Below are 23,944 nucleotides of genomic sequence, written 5' to 3' on the forward strand. Positions count from 1 at the left end.
ACGATTCTTTCTTGTCATTCTTACAACACCCTTCATCCATGTATCGACTAATGTACCACTTTACTTGTTTTTTTCCCTGATTGTATGCGGCACTGCATTGTGGTTTCTGGTTCCTGATGGGGCGTCATTTATGAGATTATTTGATTTGGCATGGCGCCTGGTGCATATGACTACTATAGACTCAATTGACTAAAATCTTCAACATGTTGAACAACAATTGCTCTGTCTGTATCTTCTCGCCTGACAAAGGGCCTTTTCAGAGTACCACCACAGGAGCCATCACGTGACATTTAGTTACCGCTTCCGAAAACTGCACGACCAGATCCTCCCGTCCGCCGTGCCCTTCACCGCCCTGTTTTCAACCAATCACAAACCTCCAATTGCCCATCCCCGATTCCGCCGACGACATCCATGAAAACCACAAGATCACCTTGAAAACGAACCCGTTTACAATCAACTCTACCACCCACCAGTCAATCCGCCGGGCCAATCGTTCTTACGCACGAACAATCCTCCCTGCTCCAAAATGCCCACCCCCGAATCCGCCGCGTTCCTGGCTAAGAAGCCCACCGTGCCCCCGACATACGAAGGCGTCGACTTCGAAGACAACGTCGCCCTGCACAATGCCCGCGACGCGATCATCCGCGAGCAGTGGGTGCGCAGTATGATGTCTCGGCTCGTTGGCGAGGAATTGGGCAAGTGCTATGCCCGCGAGGGAGTGAACCATCTGGAGAAGTGTGGTGTTTTGAGAGGTGGGTTTGCGTTGTTTCCATTTCACCTTTTCTTTTTCTTTTTCTCTCTCTCTTTGCTCGGTGAGGGGTTGGAGGGAGGGTAGACGGCTAATCGTATGGCTACAGAGAAGTACTTTGAGCTGCTGAATGAGCGCAAGGTTAAGGGCTATCTGTTCCAGGAGAAGAACTATTTCGGGGGTGAGAAGTCCACGTGAGATGGGGTGGATGCGGAGATTTGTTGTGTTTGAGTGTATCACCTCTTTTTTTTTCCCCTTTTCTTTTTGTTTGTGCTTTAGCTTTTGTGTGAATCGATGGGTGTGTCCATTTATTTTTTTCTTTTTTTTTTCCACTTTTGTTCTATGGGGGTAGTAGGGTGGTGATAGAGGGTTGCGTGGCGGAGGAGGGAGATATTGGCAGCAAGGGCGTGGTAGAAGTGGCACTGGGGACTGAATGAATGAAAAATTGCTGGGCTAGATGGAATCGTTGCTGTTGATTTCCTTGTACATATATCTTGCAGCACCAAAAGCCAGACGAAAGATATTGGCATGGAGTGATGTGACTCTCATGAATTACGCCATTCTGGATATCGTTACCTACAAGGTAATCAAGTCACGATTTGTTGCGTCTATTTAAAACTTGGGTATCATCAATAGTAGCTGCTTTCGCTTCGCTCGGGAACTGCTCCTGGTGCATCCTCCGCAATGCCGGTAGGCTCATCGTCGCTATCTTCAACGTCACTGCTTGGTTCAAAATCCTCCTCTGCTGGCGGTGCACGCATTCGAGCAAGTTCATCTTCATCTAGCCAAGGAAGCCTATAAGGACCCGGTGGAGAGTGGATGTCTCGACCAGAGGGTAGGTTGGTAAGAAGGTCGGTCGAAGGGGGGATAAGCTGTGTGTTGATCTACAAATTTTCAGTGCCAGGCCTTCAGCTCGCGATGGATACAATAGCCCACTTACTGTATCATTCATCCTCACCCATTTTGTTTCCAGCATGTCAATCACACGCCCCTCTTCGTCCCTACCTGCATCATCACCAGGATGGAGCTCCCCTTTGGCGACGCGATCCCGGCTCCCCACATCCTTCTCCATTTTCCGATCTTCACGCCGCTCAGCCCATTCCTTCTTTAACCTGGAAAAGCCTCCTTTACTCTTTGACAACGTCTCCCTCTCCCCTTGCGGCGAAGGCCGTAATCCCAACGCGCCCTTCGCAGCACGCAGCCAGGCAATGCCCTCCCCGATCTTACCCGCGAGCTCCGCATCAACACCAAAGAACCGACAGGCTCTTGCTCGCGCAACCCGGCCCAGAGCCCGCGCATACTTCACCACGTCCTCATCAATCCCAGTCTTCCCCTGCGCACCGACGGATCCTAGCCCCGCAGCCGCCTGCTCCGCATACTCCGCGGCGCGAACGCACAACCGCGCGAAAAGCAACGCCCGCACCTTGGGGATCTCTGGCGCCCGCACCATCCAGTCCTTATCATTCGGGTTCCGAGCCTGGATGCAAGCCGCGACGTACGAGTCGTCTTTCAACACGGCTATGAGGGTTGCTTCGGCTAAGGCCAAGGACGAAAGCGCCGCCTGGGTCGCGGGATCGAGGTCCGGAACAATGGCAGCGGAGCCTGGGAGCCGGCCTGCGCCTGCGAACGAAGGTGACGAGGTAAGTAGCGCGTGGACTGAGCTGGCTTGTAAGAGGTATTTTGTGGCGTTTTGGACGGCAGCGGTGCGCTGCTCGGTTGTGGGAGTTGTCGCGGCGTAGAGGGTCCGTAGAACACCGGAGCGAGCTACACTGCTCAGGACATAGCCCAGTGTTGTCAGGACGAAGGCAATTTCAAAATCAATCCCTTGTCCGCGAACTCTGCCGTTCTTGGACCGGCTTTTCAGCGACAACGGAGTCAGGCTTAATGTAGCGCGCCATTCTGATTCGATTTCGCTGCGGAGCGTGATCTCGATCTCCTCGCCGCTGCCTGTGCTGCTTCCTGTGCTAGGATTGATGCTTCCGAGGGGTCTCCCGCTCAGACCGTACGAGATTGCAACGATATACGGTAGGTAGTCGTTTATCGCGCCGATGACTGTGGTGAGATGCGCGTCCCGCTGCGGACTGCGGGGTAGTCGTTTGTGGTTCTTGAGAGCGAGGCGCAACGCATGCCGGGCCGTAGATGCTGCCTGAGGTAGGGACGGATGCGTACTCGATGACAGGAATGTCTGGAAGGAGAGATGAGACGTTGTGGGGAGGTCGGAGGCGTAAACCATGGTGCTGTGGTGTCGTTGCTAGAATGCAGAGGTCGAGGATGGCGGAGATGCTACGATGGAGCCCGAGTTGATAAGCCCATTGATGTCACCGCCAGACTAACAAAGTATCCGAAAATTACGCCAAGGGAGATAGCTACATGAATGGTAAGTGATTCTGATTCAATTTTCGTACCCTGGCTGTCCTGCTTCCAGGTGCTTAGTTGGCCATTATTCAGAGGCTAAATACATAATTTAACTCCTCTAGAAGATGGATATCAGATGCTCTATTCCCACGGGGCTTTGTGAACCGGGGCTTGAATGACCTCTAACTATCTCCTTGCTGCCTGGAGACTTTCTTTCATCAAATCACCCTCCTATCCAGGTGTGGTGGAATTCTTCGTGGGTCAGCCGTGGCCTTGTTCAGGGACGAGCCCTATGCGGTGGAGCGTATAGAACTGGGTGCTTTCAGGCTTTGTCGTTTCCCAGCATGAGTGCCGCAGATGCCCTGTCATGATATTTCAGCCATATTTCAGGCGAGTGGCATGCAACGCAGCCAGATCCCTGGCTTTCTCGTACATGATGCGGAGGTAGAGTCGTAGAACATAGACTGGAGCGGTGTGTTGCCGTTGTTGACATTGCTGATCGATATGATCTTCTAGCGACCCTCTTCTCAGGCGATTGTTGTCAGTATGTGATGTGCTTTTTTTCGTCTTCTGAATTGGTCTCGGTAGATCGTCCCATCACACTTCCATAGCATCCGCATCTGACAAATTACTCGGCGCACTGCTTACGCCAGAAGAGTCGCTTTCTGCAACATACGGCGCCCGTGACCGCACCTGGTGGCTCCATTCCTGAATACTGGGAGCACCCCCTTCGATGATAATCGGATGCTCCTCGGCGTTTTTACCGAGGACTGTGCCCGCATATCTCGACTCCTCGCCCGTTTTGCTGTGCTTCTTCTTCAGAGACGTGAGGAAGTCTTCCTTCTCCAAGGAATCGGCATCGATCACATCGCCTTCGCTGGGCAAGAACCCAGCTACTCGCCGGATTTCCCGATTCGCAGGCCCTGTGAACCATCCCAAGAAATTATCCAGTCCTCGCATATCTTCCTCGCCTTCCCAGTCCTCCTCCCATTCGCGCAATTGTGGCCGTAGTGCGCCGACATCTTGCAGTGCTTGGTAGATGTCTTCTAGGACCGGGGAAGGCTCGTCTGGGTGAGCGTTGACGGCATGGGCGGCCATCGACGAAGCGAGAATCATCATGTATCGGGCCGTTAAGTCCACCAGTGTATCGAGGACTGACGGACGCGTTGCGTGAAAGCCAGCAGCGCGCAAGATCTGAATGATGGGAGGGCGGAGGAGAGCGTTGTGTAGATTGGGGCCGGACATTTTGGGCCAATACTTGAGGCTTTCGCAATGACAAGAAGCTTAGATACAAGACCCAGCTCAATTATTCAGAATCCGCGAGATAACCATTGAACAGAGGAAGCAATTATTGACGTATCGGGGAGGTTAGTTGAATTGATTCAGAAGTGAAAGAAAGGCGGAGGCGAAAGACCAACACTTTCTGCCGGTTCATCACTCACTTGCGGTCTCCAGCTACCGTTTTCACGTCAACCATCCAACTCAGAGCGCCAGGAAACGCATTATTCTCGGGCTTTCTTGGTATCTTCTGGGACTCGGTGTTCTGGCGGCCATCTAATAGCGTTGTTTTTTCTTTGATACGCTTTTCGCCATGTCTGACGCTCCTCGCCCATCTCTCAAGCTCACTTTGGGCAAGAAGAAAGCGCCTGAGACGTCTTCGCAGCCACCAGCTCAGCCTCCTCCTCCCTCGTCCGAGACTCCTCAGCGCAAGATCACACTTAAGATTGCGCGAAAACCTCAGCCCGCTGAAGAAGAGGAGAAGGCCAAAAAGAAGAGGCCATCGAAAAAGCGACCCGCGGAAGGGCTCCATGAACCCGCTGCAGTAGAACCATCGGTCAAGCCAGCAGGACCGAAACGACTGAAGCTAAACCCTTCCAAAAAACCAGGAGTACAGTCCATCCGGATTAAAAACAAAGGCCTCGTCCCCAACCGACCCGTCGGCGTCGGCTACGACTCCGAAGCTTCGGATACGGAAATCGATCCCTGTATCGAAGAACAATTCATCTTACGCATGCTCCCTGGGGAAGACTGCGAATATCTACGCCAGGCGATCACTGAACGGCGCTTCGACCGGTCAGAATTCTCATTCAAACCACTTACCCGCGAGGGCCGGCGCGCCATTCTTCGTGTGCGAGATAAGCAGTATGCGGCAACACTTGTGGACCTACCATGTATCATCGAGGGCATGAAGAGTTGGGATCGACGCGGGTGGTATAAATCTGCAGATATCTGTCAAATGCTTCTGGTTCTTGGACCCGTGGCGAATGATGCGGAAGCTATGAACTACCCTCTTCCGTCTGATGTCAATCTTTTGGACGACAAAACCTTGCAGTATCCGCATGGTCTTACTCCTCCCTTGCGCTATGTGAGGAAGCGACGATTTCGGGAAAGGCTCAGAACGCGAACGATCGAGCAAGTAGAAAAAGCGGTAGAGGACCTGATTGCGCAAGATGAAGCCGCTCTTGCCTCTCGCTACGAGTTGCTAGACAGAGCATCTTTGAATCGGGCAGAGGGTCTGGTCCAAAGTGGGGAGTACTACGAGGATTATGATGAGTACGACGATGAGCAGGACGCAGAAGGCGAGTTGGACGAGGGCATGGAAGACATTGCAGGCGACCATGAAGGCCTCGATCCCCTCCTAGAAGATCTGGAAGCTGCTCTGCGTGGGGACGAGGCACCACCAGCGATGGCACCTCCGTCTGATACTGGACTGGCGCATCTTTATCAAGCCGGAACGCCAATGGCCACTAAACCGTCTACACCTGCAGCGGATACATCGGGCGATGAGAGTGAGTCTGATGCTGATGAGGCAGATGTGCCCGAAGAAGAACTCGATGAAGAGCAACTCGAGCAACAGCGGCAGGTGCAACAGCATCGTGAAGAAATCGCTGAGCTTGAGGCCCTCATTCGTGCTGAGACTGTCAAATGGGAGAAGATGCAGAACGCCATTTTGAAGCACAAGCTTGCCAAGCGTATTCAAGATCTCAAGAGGGACTTGTCATTGAAAAAGGTCTCTGTCGGTGAAGGTGGCGATGCCGATACTTGAGCACATACATTGCAACTTTTTCAGTAGAACATTGATACCCGAATTTTGCGTTCTATACAGCTCACTAATGACATATTGCTTGGTACTTATTGATAATGCGGCACAAATTCTTCGTGGCATCAGATGATTCTTAGCCATCTTTTCTAAAACGTTCAGCCCGTCACAGGGCCTCCGGTGCCTGCATGGACAGCGCCCTTTACGTCCAAATTCTTCTCCTCCTTCAACTTCCTCTGTCTCAAAGCTTCCCGCTCCGCTGCCTCTCCATCTGGTTCTGCAGGACTCTGTCCGACGCGGTCACCCAAGATTCGATCATGTCCTTCCCTTTTGCGTCCCATGTCCGCAGCGAGATCTCGCTCCTCGCCGAATCCAGGGCTTCCGGGGCCTTGTGCATTACCCACAGGACCGGCATGTGCACCAGCCTGCGCTCGTGCCCGCTCGCTCTTATGCTTTACCGCCTGGGCAATATCCCCTTCTGCTGGCTGCTGCTCGACTCCATATTCCAGGTCAACATTCGAGGCGGCTTGCAAGTTCTTCTGCTCTCGTTGGCGTTTCTCCTTCACGCGTGCCAGTTCTTCGTCATTCGATGGGTTGGAATCTGCCGTGCGACGCGTGATGGAGGAGACGGGGTCCCCACGCTGACGGGGCTGCGACGATATTCGCTGCTCTTGGGGTGTCTGGGTGATCGGGTTCTTTGTTTGGTCGTATGCGGCTTGCTTGGGTGGTTGTGCTGGTTGCTGGCTGGTTGCCATTTTGAGATCCAGCTATGGCTGTGGCGGCTGCAAATGTTTCGCGTGGATTAAATCCGAACAGCAATTTTCGTGATAGACTGAGCTCTATCTTCATGGAGTAGAAGTATGCTGAGCGACTGAAAGAAGATGAATATCTCTTGTTTCTGCAATAGATAGGCTTGATGGATGCATGACGTCAGTCACACCATCTTGTTCATTCGCAATCGCCCACTACTACTAGAAGTGATCATTGATGCATTGAGGTTGCAGGCTTCAAGTGAGAAATAGATTGAACCTCGATCAAGTTATACCTACATGGTAGTCCGTATCATATACCATTGCATAATTTCTAGTTACAAGATCACCCATAGAGCAAGCAAAGCAGGCCACTCATCCTCCGCGGACTAGAGCTATGTTTTGCCATTAGGGTCACGACACGCAAAGAATTCCTCAAGCATCGTATTGAGCTCATCTCTTGCTTCCAATTGAATCCAGTGGCCTCTCGTGCTGACCCTCTTGATTATCAGGTCTTCCACAGACTGCTTCATCTGCTCGAAGAACCCTGGCATTTCAAGTTTATTAGGTTGCGGGCCAACCATCAGGACCGGCATCTTCAGGATCTGCTTGAAATCTGCCTGAATTTCGTCCTCCTTGTTCATGTTCCAGACCAGAGTACGGTACCAATTGAGTGCTGGGTTGTAGTGACCTTGCAGGATCTTGTTATGCATGAGTCGCTCCTGTACTTTGTCAGCTTTTTTATGTGTTCGATTTGGAAGATTTACATACCTCATCACTAACATAGCACGCCAAAGACGCCTTTCGATCGTCGAGGAGCCACAACTTCATGGCACCTACCGGACCGACATTCTCAACCCATAAGTCTGGACTATCAGGGTAGAACAGCGTGAAGAAGGAGTCAGCCTAGCACCGAAAACCAACATTTAGCCTGATCCTGATAACCACCTAAGCAAATCCGAAGGCAATCTCACATGCTGATCTAGAATATCACCAGCTCCATCCTCGACGAAGAACTCGAGATAGCCAAACCGCTCATAGCCCAGCAGCGTCTTTGTGAACATGTTCACCATGTCCAGATCGAAATGCTCCCCGGGCTTCGAATATGGGACATCCACGAATGTACCCGACAGCAGACGGTCAGGGAAATAGTCCGCTAGCCGCGAGAGGAGGTTACAGCCCATATCGTGAGCGACGATGTGCACGCGAGCCAGGCCCTCGTGATCCAGGAGCTCGACGATCTCTGCTGCCATGCTCTTGAGCTTGTACTTCTCCGTCGCTGCGGGTTTCGAGGTACCGCCGTACCCCAGCAGGTCGGGTGCTAGGACTCCATATCCTTTGTCGGTGAAGTAGCTGATCTGATGACGCCAGTCGTAGCAGGAAGAGGGGAACCCATGGAGGAAGAGGATCGATGTGTGAGATGAAGATGCTGGAGCTTGGTAGACGTAGTTATATGTATGGGATGTCGAGAGGGTATGGTGTTTAGCGAGGCTGGGAAATGCGATGCTTGCCATGATGCGACAAAGTAACAGGAGAAGCTCTTGTCAGAGTCATTGACCTACAGGTCAGTGGGTGAAACTGACATGCTGACAGCTTTATTCGGAGACTTTGCGGGGACTTATGTTGCTGTTAGTCATTGTCCTGCTTCCATTGGAGCTTTTAGTGCTGTAACGGCATATCGCAAGTTCCGATGGGCTCTGTTCTCGCTCTTTACGCGAATCTCATTTGCCTGGATCATGGTGCTCTCTGTTGCGATCAGGAACTGTTGATTTGTTACTCCATTGTATATATATAGTAGCATCAGGATGTCACAAGCTAGCCTCAGGCCGCAACGTCTAGCCTATTACAAACAATTTACTCGACCTGCGACCGTTTCTATATAGACTCATAGATATCTCAAATGCCATGATGTTGTGCATAAATGTAGATATATGAGATCGCTCTATGGACGATTCCCATCAATACTCGAGCATGTGACAACCGGGAGACGATGATTATAATTCACTTTCTGCCTGCCGAGGCTCCTTGCACAGCCAGCTCTCAGTATTTATTCGTCAGTATGGGGAACCTCTAGACTTACCCAGCATCTATCCATAGAGCTCTTTACGATTAATTCAACCATCGGTCTTATAGCCATAAACCAAAACATATATATAGAAAACAGTATGGCAGCTCTGTTCACCGTTCACATCGCCTCAACCGGCGGCAGCATCGTCTGCACGAATCCCACCACCTCAGAGAAAGAAAAGAACATCTACCTCCTTACATTCACATCCCCCAAAGACAACCGACTCACTCCAACCTTCATCGATGCCTTCATTCTCGCCCTGGACATCATCGAGCACCGCTTCCCCAAGGGCGTCGTGATCACCACCAGCGGCATCCCCAAATTCTACAGCAACGGGCTCGACCTGGAGCTCGCAACCAGCACAGAGGGATTTCTAGATCAATGGCTGTGGAAGCTATTCCGTCGTTTCCTCACGTAGGCTTCTCCCCTCCCCTTCTTCCCAGTCATCAACTTCATTACGGAGGAACACCAGTCTGACCGGTCCCGAAAAAAAAAAAACAGATATCCCATGCCAACCATCTGCCTGCTGAACGGCCACGCCTTCGCAGGCGGACTCATGCTGGCCATGTACCACGACTACCGCATCCAGAATCCCGCCAAGGGCTTCCTGTGCATCAACGAGCTCGAGTTCGGCGTGCCACTGCAGAGCCCCATGATGAGCATCTTCCGCGAGAAGCTGGTCCCCTCGTCCTTCCGGGATCTGATTCTCGAGGCGAGACGCTTTGCGGGCCCGCAGTCTGTGGCTGCGGGGCTGGTGGATGGACTTGGTGGCTTGGAGGAGGTGCTGCAGCTGATTCGGGACCGGGGGCTGCAGACGAAGGCTGCGACGGGGATCTATGGCACGATGAAGGAGGAGATGTATCGGCATTCGTTGGATATTCTTGACAACCATGTGGGGAATCTGGCGTGGAGGAAGGAGGTGGAGAATAAGAAGGGGCTGGCGGAGGATGTTGCGTTGGGGGCTGTTGAGGCCTTTGAGAAGGAGAGGAAGGCGAAGCTTTGAGGTCTTGTATAGGAGAGTGTAGATACTTGCAGATTTACTGCATTTGTAGGCATTTTTGTATATATGCTCGCATGGAAGATATTGATTCTTTAAAAAAAAATTCTATAGGCTGAAACGCCCTAAGCAGTACAAGAATACAAGTAAATAGCAAGCAAGTTCTCGCGTTCTGGTCGCTACTCATGGCCACTTCTTCCCAGGCACCATGACATGAAATCATGGAGAGGGGAAAACCCTCATATCTCCTGGCTTGACTTGATCAAAGAACATCGTCCTAGTCGGCAACGAGACGCCCGAGAGAGCAAACATTCGTCGCGGGCCTCGTCGTGGACGATGAAGGCAAAGTGATTGGCTTGTTACAATTCGGAAGATGGCTCTCATTCACTCTGCCCTCACAATCCTACTTCAAGACTGGTATCATCAAGGCCCAGAGGGGAGAGCAAACCCCAACCTCTGGACTTCTCAATCCTTCAAGAGACTCTGGATCACAAAAAAACTCGCTTTCTGTGCAAATTCTCCGCCATCATCACTTTCATTCGTTCACAAGCACACGCGCAGCCATGCCGAGAAAAGCACGTCGCCAACCCAAGAAGAAAGGGTAAGTTGAGAACACAGCGATTGGGAAAATCTCCCCTTTCTCTGGAGATAGATCTGCATCTGTCTTTTCTCCTAGACGCAGTCATCACTCGCATTTTTCCACAGAGCGAATCACACTGCCGGTTCATCAAATCTGCATTACATGAATCTGATCTTGCTTTAGGCCTCTCCCACCAGCAATCGAAGACAAGAAACTCGAAGATCCCGAGATGAAGCGAGCAGCAGCAGAAATCGAAGATACCCCCAGGCCTCAAGCTAAACATGGCCCCCAAGAAACTAAACCTGACCTCAAGCGGCACAGCGACAACCGGGAGGAGATCGCAAAGGTCATGAAGGCCCAATCCCAGGCAGTCAAACGCGCTGCTCTTGGACCCCCTTTTCAATGTCCCAAGGAAGTGACCAAGGGTTGTCCCATACTCAGCGAACCTACCAAAGTAAGTAGTGGACAAGAGGCTAGAATGATTGAGTTGCTTACAATATCGTCCAGGACCAAGGGCCCCGCAAGCAGCCAGCCTATGATCACGTCTCCAAGCTACCACCTCTTTCGCTTGACTCCATTGCCGCAATGCTCAAAATTAGCAAGCCAGAATGCGACAAGGCGAAAACTTGGGTAGACGCCCATGAAGCCACCAAGGTGGTTCAGGCGAGAATGAAGGCCAAGATGGAGGAGCGCGAGGAACTGCGCAAGAAGCTGCAGCGCAGGCTGCATGCTCGTATGGCGCTGAACATCCCTAGTGGTCCTTCCACCAACCTCCAGGCCGCTAGGGGCAGGGATGAGGAGGAATACAGCAAGTTGAGCCCAATGGAGAGGGTCCAGAAGGCTCATGAGAGATACCAGAAGGCCCTAACGGAGATTTTGGATCTGTAGTTGTGCGGTAAGAGGACAGGGTGCCGGCGGTGATGTCCCTTTGGTTTCACCCTTTCGGCCTGTCTGTTCTCTGGTGTACCTCTGGGTTCTTTGCCCACGACTGCATGTGACATGACGAGTCAACGATAATGCGTTATGACTTTGATCGATTTGATCACCCGATGAATGTACAATAGCGATTAGTTTTCTGAAATGAACATTGCTTCCTCAGATCTTCTTGTTCTTGCTGCCCCCCTTTACTTGTGTTGGACTCTCCAACTTATCTACCAACGGTCGATACGGCGAGGCAATGACATGTTCCGGCGCCCGTTGCGTGGGATCCTGGCGTCTCGGCTCCCCAGGCGATGGACGCCGTAGCTGGTCCTCGTGCATCCGGTCCAACGACTCCCCTACGACTTGATACTTGGCCCAGTTGACCGGTGGCATCCGCACGACATTCTGCGGCGCTGGGATCGGTCCTATATCAGCCAGTACTTCCTTCATCGAGCCATCCGACCCATTCCGGGACGCCGCACTGTCATTATGTGTGAAATTGACGAACCCCCCTTGGTCCTTCGCGACCGCAAGGTTGCCCGCGGCCAGTTCGCGCGCAAAGGCCTCTGGGTCCGCGACCGCGACTTTCTTCAACTTCTCCAGCGCCTGGATATCTCGTATACTCTGCTGTTTCTGGAGCTGGAGAACGGAGATGGCGGATCGCAGCGCGATCGCGTCGGGATTCTCGCTTTCCGAGATGGGCACCGGCGCCGGCTCTTGGCCGAAGACTACCGGTCCAAGTACGCCTGGGAAGCTCGATAGTGACGCATTGGGAGGAGCTGGTGTAGTCGGCGACGGTGACTTTGCTGGAGGAGCGATGGGATGAGCTTGTGACTGTGAGGCCCCATTGAGGGTGGCGGAGATGTTGGTCGGGGCGAGATGTGAGAGAACTGGAGTCACTGGGGAATATGGCGGGCGGGGCGGAGTGCCTGGACGATCATCATGCTCGTGGTTCTCTGGGGATGAGGGCATTGTGTAGATGGTTCAATCAAGTTGCCTGTCTTTGTGTTATTGGTAGTAGTCAAGCATGGAAAAAAGATGAGAAATTAGAATAGGGGAGTGTCCGAGTAGGAGTTCAGAATTATGGTCGCTGGTTGTAAAGACAGGGGAACAATGAGACCCGGGGGATTAAACTATCCACGGATGACGTCTGTTGCTTTCTGCCTGATTCGGTTATCTCCGAGCAGATGGATGTGATGGAAGTGAAGCTATTGCTGTTGTTCAGCATGTGGGTTGAAGATCAATATAGATGGCTTCTCTGAGTCTGAATATTCAGTGAAAGCAATGTGGACCAGAAAAGTAAGTAAACAGCCAAACAGGCTCTGCTGTGATGAAGATATGTTATTGAATCTATCGGGAATTATAAACATGCATCTGTACATCGTTGAGATGTTGAAATTCAACTCCCATGCGACCTTAAACACAATGACAACCATAATCAAATCTTCTATTATTCTCTTCGTCCTTTAACACTCTGTATCAAGATAGATAGATAGATAGATTTATTCACGGATCTCGTCGACGACAGATCGCCCTGAGAGATGAATGGCCTGATCATGGGTGGCCTGATGAATGCGGCCGATTTCCTCACCGCCTTTAAACAGTCGCGAAAAAAATCGAAGCAAAACAGTTTATTCCACTCGGCGTTGAGCAAATCGCTGGTCATTTTCTTGCTAGCGGTTGATATAACCTCCCAAAATGAAGCGCAAGGCCGACACAAGAGACATTCAGAATGGCAATGGCCATCCGGATTCGAAAAAACGAGCATTGTCGAGCGAGGAAGTGGCTGCGCGCTTCCGCGACGGTCTCTTCAAGTCCGCTGAGCAACAGAAGTATACCAAGGCATATGCTCAGTCCGGCCCGTATGTCTCCACGCTTGCAACGCATTCTGATTATTTGCACAGACTTGATGGATACTAATGGCGATATTAGTTACAAGCATGGAGTCATTTATCCCTTGATCGAGCCCTCCCTGTTGCGATCGGTGCGAGAGGAAATCCAGCAGCACCTCGACTTCACTGAGAAGGAAACCGACATCTACAAGATCTTCCAGTCCGGCGATCTGGCAAATCTGGACGGATTGGACGATGCCTCATTGTCGAAGCTGCCCTCCCTGCTCAAGCTCCGCGATGCTATGTACTCTGCCCGCTTCCGCGAGTACCTGTCGGCCGTGACCGGCTCGGGAAAGTTGAGCGGACGCAAGACCGACATGGCGATCAACATCTACAACGAGGGATGCCACCTGTTGTGCCACGATGATGTGATTGGAAGCAGACGTGTGAGCTATATTCTTTATTTGACGGACCCGGACACCCCGTGGCAGGCAGAATGGGGTGGTGCGCTCCGCTTGTACCCTACTACCACCAAGAAGGACGTGAACGGCGAGGACGTCAAAGTGCCCAGCCCGGACTTTACTCTGAGCATTCCTCCAGCCTTCAACCAGCTCAGCTTCTTCACTGTACAACCTGGTGAAAGTTTCCATGACGTCGAGGAAGTGTATCACTACAAGGAGGGCGAGGATAAATCCGTTAAGCGCGTGCGCATGGCCATCAGCGGATGGTTCCATATCCCGCAGAAAGGAGAGGATGGATACGAGGAGGGCCTGGAGGAGAAATTGGCGGAGCGCAGCAGTTTGGCGCAGCTGCAGGGTCGCGGTGACATTTACGATTTGCCGCAGCCCAAGCCAGTCGAATGTGAAAAGGAGCCCGAGGTCAAGGGCAAGGGCAAGGCCAAGGTGGAAGAAGAACCCAATTCCGAGTTCAGCGAGTCGGACCTCAACTTCCTCATCCAGTACATCGCACCGTCGTATCTGACCCCCGACATCGCCGAGGAGATGTCCGAGACTTTCTCCAACGAATCATCCCTCAACCTCGACCGGTTCCTGTCGGACAAGTTCGCCGCCAAGGTGCGAGCCCACATCGAAGAGCAGGAGAAGCAGCAGCTCCCCGAGTCCTCCGACGAGATCCAAGCCAAGACCGAGTGGACAGTCGCTCGGCCGCCGCACAAGCAGCGCTATCTGTTCCAGCAGCATTCGACCGCCGCGAAGGACCAGAAGACCCCCATTCAGGAGCTTCTGCACGACTTGTTCCCGTCTCCGGCGTTCCGGAAATGGCTGGCCCTGATCACCGGCGCCGACCATATCACCAGCTACAACCTTCTGGCCCGCCGCTTCCGCCGCGGACAGGACTACACCCTTGCAAGCGGCTACGACGGAGAAGAGCCCCGGTTGGAGTTCACCTTCGGCCTCACGCCCACTCCCGGATGGGAAAAGGAAAGTGACGAGGACGAGGATGAAGACGAGGATGCGGATGAGGAGAAGGGCGAGTCGAAGCAGAAAGAAAAGACCAAGGAGGCCGACGAGGCCGACGAGCCCGCTGTGGGCGGATACGAGATCTACATGGCCGGCGACGACGAGGACGACGGCGACGCGGCGATCTACAAGTCCGCAGCGGCAGACGAGGACGACGGGATCCTCTTCAGCACGGCGGCTGGGTGGAACCGGCTGAGCATCGTCCTGCGCGACAGCGGGACCCTCAAGTTCGTCAAGTACGTCAGTGCCGCGGCCAAGGGCGACCGGTGGGATATCAGTGGCGAGATGGGGGTGGACTTTGGCGATGAGGATGAGGAAGATGACGAGGGCGAAGACGAGGACATGGAAGATTAGACTCGGAAAGATCTAACGATGCATGCATTTTGTACATACTTTTTTTTTTTTCTTTTTTGTTCCCCCCCTCCTTTTATCCCCCGGTCTTTCGTTTCAGGGATCAAGCGCTGGATACCAACGACAACGGGGGCCGACCAGCAGTAGCAGATTGATGAATATGGCTGCCTATTCCTATTTTCACACTCGTATACAGACTCTCGTGGCTTGGGCCAACACAATATGCCCTCAAGGGCTGCAGCAGCATGGCCAGGCCACAGTCCTTGATATAGTCTTCTTCATCTACTTCATCTACAGTAAACAGACCAACTATTCGGTATGTCCCGATGTCTTCTCAACAGAGCAGAGATGGGTCAGAGCACAAACCCTCCTCAGGGTCCATGACTATAATACATCTTCTATTGACCTGGTTACTAACGAAAAACCAGTTATTATGCAATACTGACCTGAGGGTTCACTCAGCACAATTTCCCCGCAGGCTTGTACAACGAATATAGCAGCGGCAGCAGCAGCAGCAACAGCTCTTGATATGTATATTGCATATGGTATATACTCCACCACCAATCCACCCATATCAGCAATCCCGCTTCCGCGTCCCCAGCACTGCAGCACTGCACCACAGCACCGATCATCCCGCAGATAACCATGCCCCCTTGCCCCCCCCAGAAGCCCCCGGCGGCTATCTATTCCGGACTGTGCACGCCTGAGCTGAACTGGTACTACTCCGTAGGTACTAGGTAGTAACATCCCTGGTCTACGGATGATGAGTAATTGAAGATGACTATGGACCGGGGAGGGGAGGGGGGCGAGGAAGCGCCCGCAGACATGCCCATAGGCCATGGCCCATGCATGGGACATGAGAGTGAGACACTGGTAGATGATTGCTGCTGCTTCTGAACTTCGTAGCGAGAAGGGAGGGGCGGGGAGGGTTTGGGAAAGAGGGTGTGAGGTAAGCGCGCCACCGGGGGGGAGGGAAACCTACCTATTCCCGACTCTAGAAACCACGGAGTAGAATAGTAGATAGACTTTGATGTAGTTTTAGATGCCACCCGTTGCGTCGCAAGTGAAACAGTCAACAACAGTCAGCAGTCTCAGCTCGCAAACCCGGCTTGGGAGTGAGCGGCAGCCGGCAATTCATACGGTGGAGACTCATCACTGGGACGGCGCGACGAAGCAAGACTCACGCGCCGCGCGCCCATGGGAATGGAAAGCGAGCACCCTCCCCTCTGGCGGTGGAGGAAGGAAGGGGGGTGGTCTTGGAGGGTTGAGGGACTCGCGATTCGAATCGGCTTGCCTTTGCTCACTACCTAGTAAGTACCTACTCCGTAGGTAGTCCATGACTCCATGGCTCCATGCATGGGGCATACTGCATGGGCATGGGCATGGGAATGGGCATGGGCATTGCTGCAGTAGTTGGATTCGTCAAACCGACCCCCCCGTCCCCATTGCCCTCCGCCCTGACTGACAAGGGGAGGGCTATAATGTGAGTCGTGAGTGTGACTGTCAAACTACTCAGTAGCGTTAGCCGTTGTGCTGGGCTGGAACTGAGTGCTGACTGCTGAGAAATGACAAATTCGGACAACAAGACTCGAACTCCGTCGCGAGAAAACGCCAAAAAACAAGAATCTAAGTGGACTCAGGGTAGAGGTAGAAGCAGGGATTCTGTGTCGGATAGATAAAGGGCTTGTCTGAGCCAATTGTGTGGCTCGGTGGTGGTAATGGTAATGGCCACTCTTCATCAATGTTTTTTTTTTTTTCTTTTATTATTTTCGTTTCTCTTTCTCGTTCGATACGAATGAAGGGGAAGATGGAGAGGCCGAACGACTAGTTCCTACTTCCTAGATACTTGAGTAGTTGGAAGGAGTATCCATACTCCAAACTGGGTGGAGAATCTAGAGGGTGAGTGCGTAGCCTAGGAAGCTCATATTGCTCAGCAACTGAATGATGAACGAAACAAAAGGTTGCCTGCCTGATTGATTGACTCAAATTTATATTAACTCGTCACGACATCCCTGTTCTGTCACACATCTCCAGCACAGCACAATCTGCACCATTGGACCTGAATCACCCACAAGCCCAGGGCATGCAGAGCAGAGTCGAGCACGCCACTTTTTCGACATGGCCTCAATCAAGATCAGGCACTCCATTCCGGTGGGAAGATGCTGACCGGGGGGGGGGGGTAAAAGGGCTAAGTTGCTCACTACTACTAGCAGTCAGACCTACAGTAGTCTTGTAAGTTGTAACTTCCTAGTTGTGCTCTATGCTGAGATTCGAGCGATAGCACACATACACATACACATACACATACACAGACACAGACACAGACAACCCCGCATACCAACCCAGGCTCTGTGTGGTGTGCAGCTATCCGTAAGACACGGAGACGCAAGGTGAGAGGGATTACGACTGCCTTGGAAGTATCGAGAGGGAAAGCGGGTCATTGCATTTGCATGTGTACGTAGTAGAGTAGAATATAACCGACTCTTCACGCGGACGCGGACGACCGAGGATTGATAGAGTCGATCTTGGTTCTTCAATCTGACTCACTAACTGACCAGGAGATCACTGCTGGTGACTCTCAGTCTCGAGTCTCAATATATTATTGAAGAGTGGGATTCAGACATACAGCTTATTCAGGTTACAGTACATTCCATCAAACAGACAACAGACACGGCATAGGCAATATAAAACTGATACTTCCGAGTGCTACCCTGGCGTTCCTCGTTAGGGCATATTATTAAGTTCTGATTTGACGCATGGAGACGACTAACGGGGGATCCGCCATGCTTCGCACGGGATGATTTTTCTAGCTTATACGAAGTAGGTCGTGTATCGCATTTGCCCTTTTTGTCTAGGTAGATAGATAGACTACTACTAACTACAGGAGGATTTATGTTTTATGTATTTAATTTGTTTTGGTGCTTGGAAGTTGTCACTGTTAGTGTCAGCAAGTCAGGACCGCCGCAACCGAGTACTGAGTACGGAGTATCTTTCCAGCTCGCATGACTGACTCGTCCTGTCATCTGTCTCTGTGCTGAAAGCCAGAAGTGCTGACTATGTCCATTGATATCCATGAAGGTGTTCTTAGCTTCTCGGCCAGACATTTCAGCAGCTCCAACAGCAAGGGATTGACCGGGTGGGATGTCGGTGAAGCCACCAACCACCAGGACCAACGCCACAATGTATTATTATCCCAGTCCATGTGTATGTGTGTGTGTGGGAAAAGAAGAAAAAAGAAAACATGCTGTGACAGACACGCCGTATACAGCGATGCAGTGACACGCAGTAGGAGTGGGTGAGCAAGGGATAAGCCAGTATGGAAGTATGATGGATGGAGTCAGTCGTGCTATGTGGTACAAGTCTCCCAAGAGTGCGTTTAGCAGGAAGATCCATGCCCTGCCCATGGAATGCAGCATGCTATGCTGGTCATCCTCCGTTTTCCATAGAGGCGGGAATGAATAATGATCATATCATTACTCCAAACAGTAGAGTCAGGATACAGAGTCGATCCATCACAATCTGTGCATGGGCTTGTTTGTCTTTGAAAGAGACAGAAAGGAAAGAAAACGAGGATGCCTAATAATGAAGGTTTCCATCAATGCAGTAAGCTACATCCATCCGGACTCGAGAGAGGGCTGTGAGCCTGTGACTTTCTCCGTAGTCTGACGCCGAGACTCCCCAACTCCGAGACACACAGACTTCTTGTCACAGTTGACAGTTAAGTTTTTAGCGGCGATCATTCCACGAGCAGAAACTCATTCTTATCCACCATGGTTGCCATGTGTCTGTTCGTTGCTGGAAAGTCCAAGGCATGTGTTCTTGGCCCTCTTGGGCCAAAAAATGCGTGGGAAAAAATTGTGAGACCTTTTGTACCACCGCCAAGATCTTCCCTCCAGTCATCATGGCAATGTTCTTCAAGGCCATCTAGTTATTATTCCGTAGATATTATTATAATCATTATGATTTTTTGTTCTTAGATCCCCCTTTTTTTAGAGGAAAAAAATAAAATAAAATAAAATAAAATTGAGAGGAATTGGTTTGTCCCCCGGTCAATGGTGCATCCGCCCGGCTGTTTATGCCGCTGTCATCACACTTTGAAACTCCTCGGACTCTACGGAGTATAAGTCAAGGTCCTCAGAGTTCATATAGGGACAATCGGAGGATTCAAAGAAAAGGTAAAAAAAAAAAAAAAGGAGGATCATAGGAATCCTTTACACATTCAAGATTACGTAGTCCTCCCCGAATAGACAAGGGTTCAAGACATCAGACATCATTGAGCTACCAAAAATGACTTTGAACAGCCTTTGCTGCACTGCAAGGGAGCGCCCCCAAATATGTTTTAATGTACCACCCATGTACTTACTTACTGTATGTCGTATGTACTGTATACTCCGTATGTACACTGTAGTATCACTGTATCTCCCAGCCGGAGTTCAACCTACACCCTTGCCGCCAGCAAAATATCGGCTGCAGGTTTCTTCGCCCTTATGCCACTTCGGGCAATTTCCCAGCGTGGGACCCCTGAGGACGATCGTTCAGTGTGTGTTTGTGTGTGTGTGTGTGTGCTCTCTGTAGTCTGTGCAGTGTGCCAGCCACGTGAAAGTTCAGTCACAGTTTTGACAGAGGTACTTTACGTTCTGCAGTTTGCAGTGTTGCGCTACTATAACGGAGTACCGGAGTAGTAGCCCTTAGATAGTAAGTAGTTTGGTTTGTTAGACACCAGTTGGAATATCGGGAGATTCAGATCCTTGGGGGTTTGCTTTTTTTTTTTTTTTTTTTTTTTTTTTTTTTTTCACTGGTCGTTGATACCGAACAAGGGAAGAGTACCTACTAGTATGGGAAGAGCTTTCATGAATGATGCAGTGACTCTACTGGATGATGCAATGACTGATACTGTTCCCTTGGAACAGTCCTTTGGGTTTGTATTACTTCCCAAGTGACAAGCATGCTGTTTCTTCACCCACTGTGATGGGTTGGACTTGACTCCGAATGCCGGAAATTCCTGGAGGCCCACGGAATTTTTCCTCTATTCCTTTTTCCCCTGGTACTGTAGTACTCCGTAGGTATCCATCTTAAGATACTAGTTAAGAAGCCAAGTTCCAATTTCCACAGCCCATCAAGGGTTGTAGCTGGCCTAACTGCCACGAACTGCATGACACGCCCTGATTGGCCAGCCCGGAAATAGATTGGCAATCCATTCTCATGATGGGCCCCACTTCCCGGATAGACTAGGCTGCTTTAGGACAGTGCAAGGCTTCGATAAGTGCTTGGTCATCAGCCTTCCTAGGCCTAGAGGTTAGTTAAGGAATAACAAGAACTTAGGAGTCAACTCTCACTCTCAGCTCAATACAATTTGACTTTGGATTCGATCGAGTCTCGTGGAGTCTCGTGGAGTCTCGTGGAGTCTCGTGGAGTCGAGCCCACAAGGCCAGAACTCAGAACTCAGAAGTCAGGCGTCCAAGGATTAAGGGATGAGGGTCGAGACTCGGGACTCGGGAGTCGGAAGAGCTCATAATCGATCTCGATTTCACTGGGATGGCGGGGCAGACACAGCGAACATTATTATTGTAGGATTGGATTGTAGCTTGTAAGCGGAACTCAGGGCAAGTCCGGCAGATGGGTACGATCTACGTGAGTATTTCCTAGGATAGCTTCTCTAGTCCTGGTCGGAATCAATAACAGATATACTTGAGAGAGTGCCATGGAGTATCTAAACGAAGCACGCAGAGACATTGAGTCTTGACTCTTGAGTTGGGGAGTTCAGAGTAATCTCGGTAGTAAGGACTTCGATAGAGACGCAAAGGCAGACACTCGTACGAGTTGATCGGATCAACCGCTGCAGATCATCTTATCATGCATTTCACAGCGAAATGGAAGCAACTTAACGCCGCGTCCATCCCCTAGTCTACTACTCTTTTCAGCACAGCGCACGCTGACACCCGCCAATCACCAGTGTACCTGACAGCTTGGACTCTTAGGATGGATTTCACACCTCATCCGAACGCCAATATTGGGTCATTATTGCTTAGCCCTCTGCAGCGGTTTGATTAGATCATCCTGTTGTCACCTGAAAGGCTGAAGTGCTTTGCCTCGTGGGTGGTGGCGCTGTGCCTGATGCACATGGGTCTGTCTGTATGGTCATGGTCCATGCCTGAGCTGGTCATAGGAAAAACGTACGACCACGGTGCTTTTGGTCCGGACCTGAAAAAGGCAGATTGTGACGGAGCAGGATTATCGAGTTGATAGTTGTTCCTGTGGGCTGTACTTTGTGGATAGTCGGTGCTTGAGTGGGATTGACCACTGCAACCTAGATATTTCGGCGCTGATAAATATCTATCGAGTTAGGAGGACGAGGATAGATTAGATATAATACTATACACAGAATCCTGCTGAACATGGTCCGTCGATAGCTAAGCCACTCCGTCAATAGAGTCTTGCTTGTGTTGCATTTGTCATGGTCGTGCTGGTATCCCAGTAGGATTTGAGGAACTCGTACATAGACTTACCAAGTATGGAAGACGGAGTATAGATGGCGAAGCTCAACTCCGTCTGGAGAAACTCCGTCGATCAACAGAACGAAGGCAGATTTGCTGATTGATCTGCTCTGTGCTGACAAAGTGGAAAGGGCGGCTACTACTGCTAGTACTAACCACAGTGCGAAGAATGGATGATGATATTATTATTATTCTTAACTTTTAAGACACACACCCAGGGTTCATTCTGATCGGGGGAGGCCATATCTAGCTAGTAGCTACTTCTCGGATCGTTCGATGATTCGATCTCATCATTCCTGCTGCCTTTCGATTTGGTTCTATTTTATTGGATTTGATTTGATTTTTTTGCCATGCTCTCCTTGCTTGTCGTAGCATTCGGATGGTTATGGCTATGATTGACTCTCTCTATTGTTCCCTTTTTGGTGTCAGTCTCACGCGTTTCTTCCCCGTCCACCACGAGGTCTTTTCACTCTCCATCCCCTGGCGTTATTATTCAGGGATTTCCTGCCTTTTCTCTTTTCATTTTTATTTTTTTTTCTTCCTTTTTCTGTTGATTATTCTACGTAGTATATTTTCTTTTCTTTTCTTTTCTTTTCTTTCTTTCTTTTTTTCTTTTTTTTTTTTTTTTTCCCTTTCTAGATAGATAATCTTCTGCAGTCATCAATCAGCTCTGCCGTTTCCCCGCCTTTTATCCAACCGGGCCAACTGCCCCATAGTCGGCTGTCTGTCTATCTACATTCCTCTGTCCCTTCTATCAGTATTCACGAGTCACACACACACTCCCTTCCAGTCACCGTCTCTCTCTTCACTACTCCCTACTCAGTACTTCCCTCTACTACTACTAGTCAGGAGGAGGAGGAGTAGTAGTAGTAGTAGTCAGTACCACCTGTCCACGTTGAATCCTTCTCCATTGAAACGCTCTAGTCTCTACTCTCTACCCATCAATAGTTGACTAGCTCCCGCTGGAGTGTTGTTAGTTAACGACCACTATTTATCTAGCATCTATCTAGCCTACAGCCTAGATACTAGCCACCTCGCATCGGATCGAGAGTCGAGACACGAGGGCCGACCTTCAAAACTAGACTCTTGGTCTCGTCTGGTTCTGTCGCCCCAAATTTTCGAGTCAGAAGATACAGCAACATCCCTTTCCGTCTCCTTCGTTTTTTTCTCCTTCTTCTTCCTCTCCCCTTGTCTTCTTTTCTTCTTTTCTCTTTTCTTTGATCTTCTGGCTCGTCGTCCTCTCTGCCTATCGCCTGCATCCTCCGATTTAGTGTCTGAGTATATACGGCGGATCTGGCCCTCCCTCTCTACTTCATCCTGCCCAATTGTTCAGTCTCACAATCTCCGTGCCACGTTCCACGGCACCGACCTTGCTATCTACCGAAACGCTGTACTTACTAGAAACGATCCTAGTCAGTCGTCAGTACTTATGTCCTCTGACAATATCTAAACAGGTAAGCTCTTGACGTCTTGTGCAATCGCTTGAAAGATCGGTGCTGCTCCATCCTGGAATCCCCATTGATTTTCTGCGTGTCCCTCCCCAAGACAACAACAACAAAAAAAAAAAAATTTAACATGGATCATTATTGAATCAAACTGATGTGATATTGGCAACAAATCAGTACCCAAATCTTCTCTAGTCTGGACGACTCGTGTTTTCTTTGTTCTTTTCCCTTGGGTGTACTAGGGGTCTCGACTGTACGACTGCGGTCCAGCCAATTCTGCCCGTATTCTTTTTCTCTCCCACCATTTCCTCCTCCTGTCCTTCCCGTCGACCATTCAGAACATTATTACTCTGACTACAAACGAACGGCCCATCTGGACGCAACCACCCGTCCGACAATCTCCTTGTTCTCTCCCAACCTTCCGGCTTCCGATTTGCCTCAGACCTTTTTGTACTGCGCAAGCCATTCTGTCGCGTGGTCTTCAACCTTCCTGTACTCATACTCAATCGTCTGTGCTGGCCGAGCGCTCGGATTGCGCCAGTTGAGGTACTGCCCTTTCACGTCGCATCGCCGAGCCGGGACTGTGGTTTCAGGGGTCTTCACACCAGTTCGATCGAAATCGATCATTGAAGCAGTGATATTTTATCGTTTGAGTTGATATGAGTATTGCGACTGTGGGCGCCCAGTCTTAACCTCGCAGAGGACCCTCTTGTCGCAACAGGACAATCAACCTCGTCGATTGAGTCCGAACCGGCCTACCTGTCGCATACAAACTCTCGCAGATCCGTCGCCTTTAGAGTACGTCGCCATTCGAAAATATATCGCGATCAGCACGAAGACGAGGAGGAAGACACAACGAACGGCTTATCACTATCGACTCCTCCGT

The 23,944-nt window shown here is 50.8% G+C and overlaps 10 protein-coding genes across 10 annotated transcripts, besides 12 other annotated features; 5 read left to right on the forward strand and 5 right to left on the reverse strand.

Annotated features, from left to right (window-relative positions):
• Positions 1-526: 526 nt before the first annotated feature.
• On the forward strand, positions 527-946 carry ACLA_072580 (putative NADH-ubiquinone oxidoreductase 12 kda subunit; the record flags this gene model as incomplete). The annotated part of the gene is made up of 2 exons (XM_001275650.1): positions 527-752; positions 858-946. The coding sequence occupies 2 exons, from the start codon at positions 527-529 to the stop codon at positions 944-946; spliced, it is 315 nt and encodes a 104-aa protein (XP_001275651.1).
• A 431-nt stretch (positions 947-1,377) lies between these two features.
• Positions 1,378-2,981, reverse strand: ACLA_072590 (pH-signaling protein PalC; the record flags this gene model as incomplete). The annotated part of the gene is made up of 2 exons (XM_001275651.1): positions 1,378-1,632; positions 1,689-2,981. 2 exons carry the CDS (start codon positions 2,979-2,981, stop codon positions 1,378-1,380), a joined length of 1,548 nt encoding a protein of 515 aa, XP_001275652.1.
• A 719-nt stretch (positions 2,982-3,700) lies between these two features.
• ACLA_072600 (Bromodomain associated domain protein) lies at positions 3,701-4,348 on the reverse strand (the record flags this gene model as incomplete). Its single annotated transcript, XM_001275652.1, has 1 exon — positions 3,701-4,348. The coding sequence occupies one exon, from the start codon at positions 4,346-4,348 to the stop codon at positions 3,701-3,703; it is 648 nt and encodes a 215-aa protein (XP_001275653.1).
• Positions 4,349-4,694: 346 nt separating this feature from the next.
• On the forward strand, positions 4,695-6,149 carry ACLA_072610 (transcription initiation factor TFIID subunit 7 family protein; the record flags this gene model as incomplete). Its single annotated transcript, XM_001275653.1, has 1 exon — positions 4,695-6,149. The coding sequence occupies one exon, from the start codon at positions 4,695-4,697 to the stop codon at positions 6,147-6,149; it is 1,455 nt and encodes a 484-aa protein (XP_001275654.1).
• A 152-nt stretch (positions 6,150-6,301) lies between these two features.
• On the reverse strand, positions 6,302-6,898 carry ACLA_072620 (uncharacterized protein; the record flags this gene model as incomplete). The annotated part of the gene is made up of 1 exon (XM_001275654.1): positions 6,302-6,898. The coding sequence occupies one exon, from the start codon at positions 6,896-6,898 to the stop codon at positions 6,302-6,304; it is 597 nt and encodes a 198-aa protein (XP_001275655.1).
• Positions 6,899-7,287: 389 nt separating this feature from the next.
• Positions 7,288-8,406, reverse strand: ACLA_072630 (alpha/beta fold hydrolase; the record flags this gene model as incomplete). Its single annotated transcript, XM_001275655.1, has 3 exons — positions 7,288-7,614; positions 7,664-7,798; positions 7,867-8,406. 3 exons carry the CDS (start codon positions 8,404-8,406, stop codon positions 7,288-7,290), a joined length of 1,002 nt encoding a protein of 333 aa, XP_001275656.1.
• Positions 8,407-9,057: 651 nt separating this feature from the next.
• On the forward strand, positions 9,058-9,963 carry ACLA_072640 (enoyl-CoA hydratase/isomerase family protein; the record flags this gene model as incomplete). Its single annotated transcript, XM_001275656.1, has 2 exons — positions 9,058-9,374; positions 9,462-9,963. The coding sequence occupies 2 exons, from the start codon at positions 9,058-9,060 to the stop codon at positions 9,961-9,963; spliced, it is 819 nt and encodes a 272-aa protein (XP_001275657.1).
• A 557-nt stretch (positions 9,964-10,520) lies between these two features.
• On the forward strand, positions 10,521-11,425 carry ACLA_072650 (uncharacterized protein; the record flags this gene model as incomplete). The annotated part of the gene is made up of 3 exons (XM_001275657.1): positions 10,521-10,558; positions 10,721-10,991; positions 11,045-11,425. The coding sequence occupies 3 exons, from the start codon at positions 10,521-10,523 to the stop codon at positions 11,423-11,425; spliced, it is 690 nt and encodes a 229-aa protein (XP_001275658.1).
• Positions 11,426-11,632: 207 nt separating this feature from the next.
• Positions 11,633-12,430, reverse strand: ACLA_072660 (uncharacterized protein; the record flags this gene model as incomplete). Its single annotated transcript, XM_001275658.1, has 1 exon — positions 11,633-12,430. The coding sequence occupies one exon, from the start codon at positions 12,428-12,430 to the stop codon at positions 11,633-11,635; it is 798 nt and encodes a 265-aa protein (XP_001275659.1).
• A 510-nt stretch (positions 12,431-12,940) lies between these two features.
• Positions 12,941-12,960: a microsatellite.
• Positions 12,961-13,156: 196 nt separating this feature from the next.
• On the forward strand, positions 13,157-15,122 carry ACLA_072670 (oxidative DNA demethylase; the record flags this gene model as incomplete). The annotated part of the gene is made up of 2 exons (XM_001275659.1): positions 13,157-13,320; positions 13,391-15,122. The coding sequence occupies 2 exons, from the start codon at positions 13,157-13,159 to the stop codon at positions 15,120-15,122; spliced, it is 1,896 nt and encodes a 631-aa protein (XP_001275660.1).
• Positions 15,123-15,614: 492 nt separating this feature from the next.
• Positions 15,615-15,641: a microsatellite.
• Positions 15,642-16,487: 846 nt separating this feature from the next.
• Positions 16,488-16,520: a microsatellite.
• An 881-nt stretch (positions 16,521-17,401) lies between these two features.
• Positions 17,402-17,441: a microsatellite.
• Positions 17,442-19,118: 1,677 nt separating this feature from the next.
• Positions 19,119-19,142: a microsatellite.
• Positions 19,119-19,143: a microsatellite.
• Positions 19,144-19,657: 514 nt separating this feature from the next.
• Positions 19,658-19,684: a microsatellite.
• A 195-nt stretch (positions 19,685-19,879) lies between these two features.
• Positions 19,880-19,911: a microsatellite.
• Positions 19,880-19,912: a microsatellite.
• Positions 19,913-20,490: 578 nt separating this feature from the next.
• Positions 20,491-20,534: a microsatellite.
• Positions 20,535-21,918: 1,384 nt separating this feature from the next.
• Positions 21,919-21,956: a microsatellite.
• Positions 21,957-22,184: 228 nt separating this feature from the next.
• Positions 22,185-22,242: a microsatellite.
• Positions 22,243-23,944: the final 1,702 nt, after the last annotated feature.

This window comes from Aspergillus clavatus, genomic scaffold, assembly GCF_000002715.2.
Source record: "Aspergillus clavatus NRRL 1 1099423829791 genomic scaffold, whole genome shotgun sequence".
NCBI lineage: Eukaryota > Fungi > Ascomycota > Eurotiomycetes > Eurotiales > Aspergillaceae > Aspergillus > Aspergillus clavatus.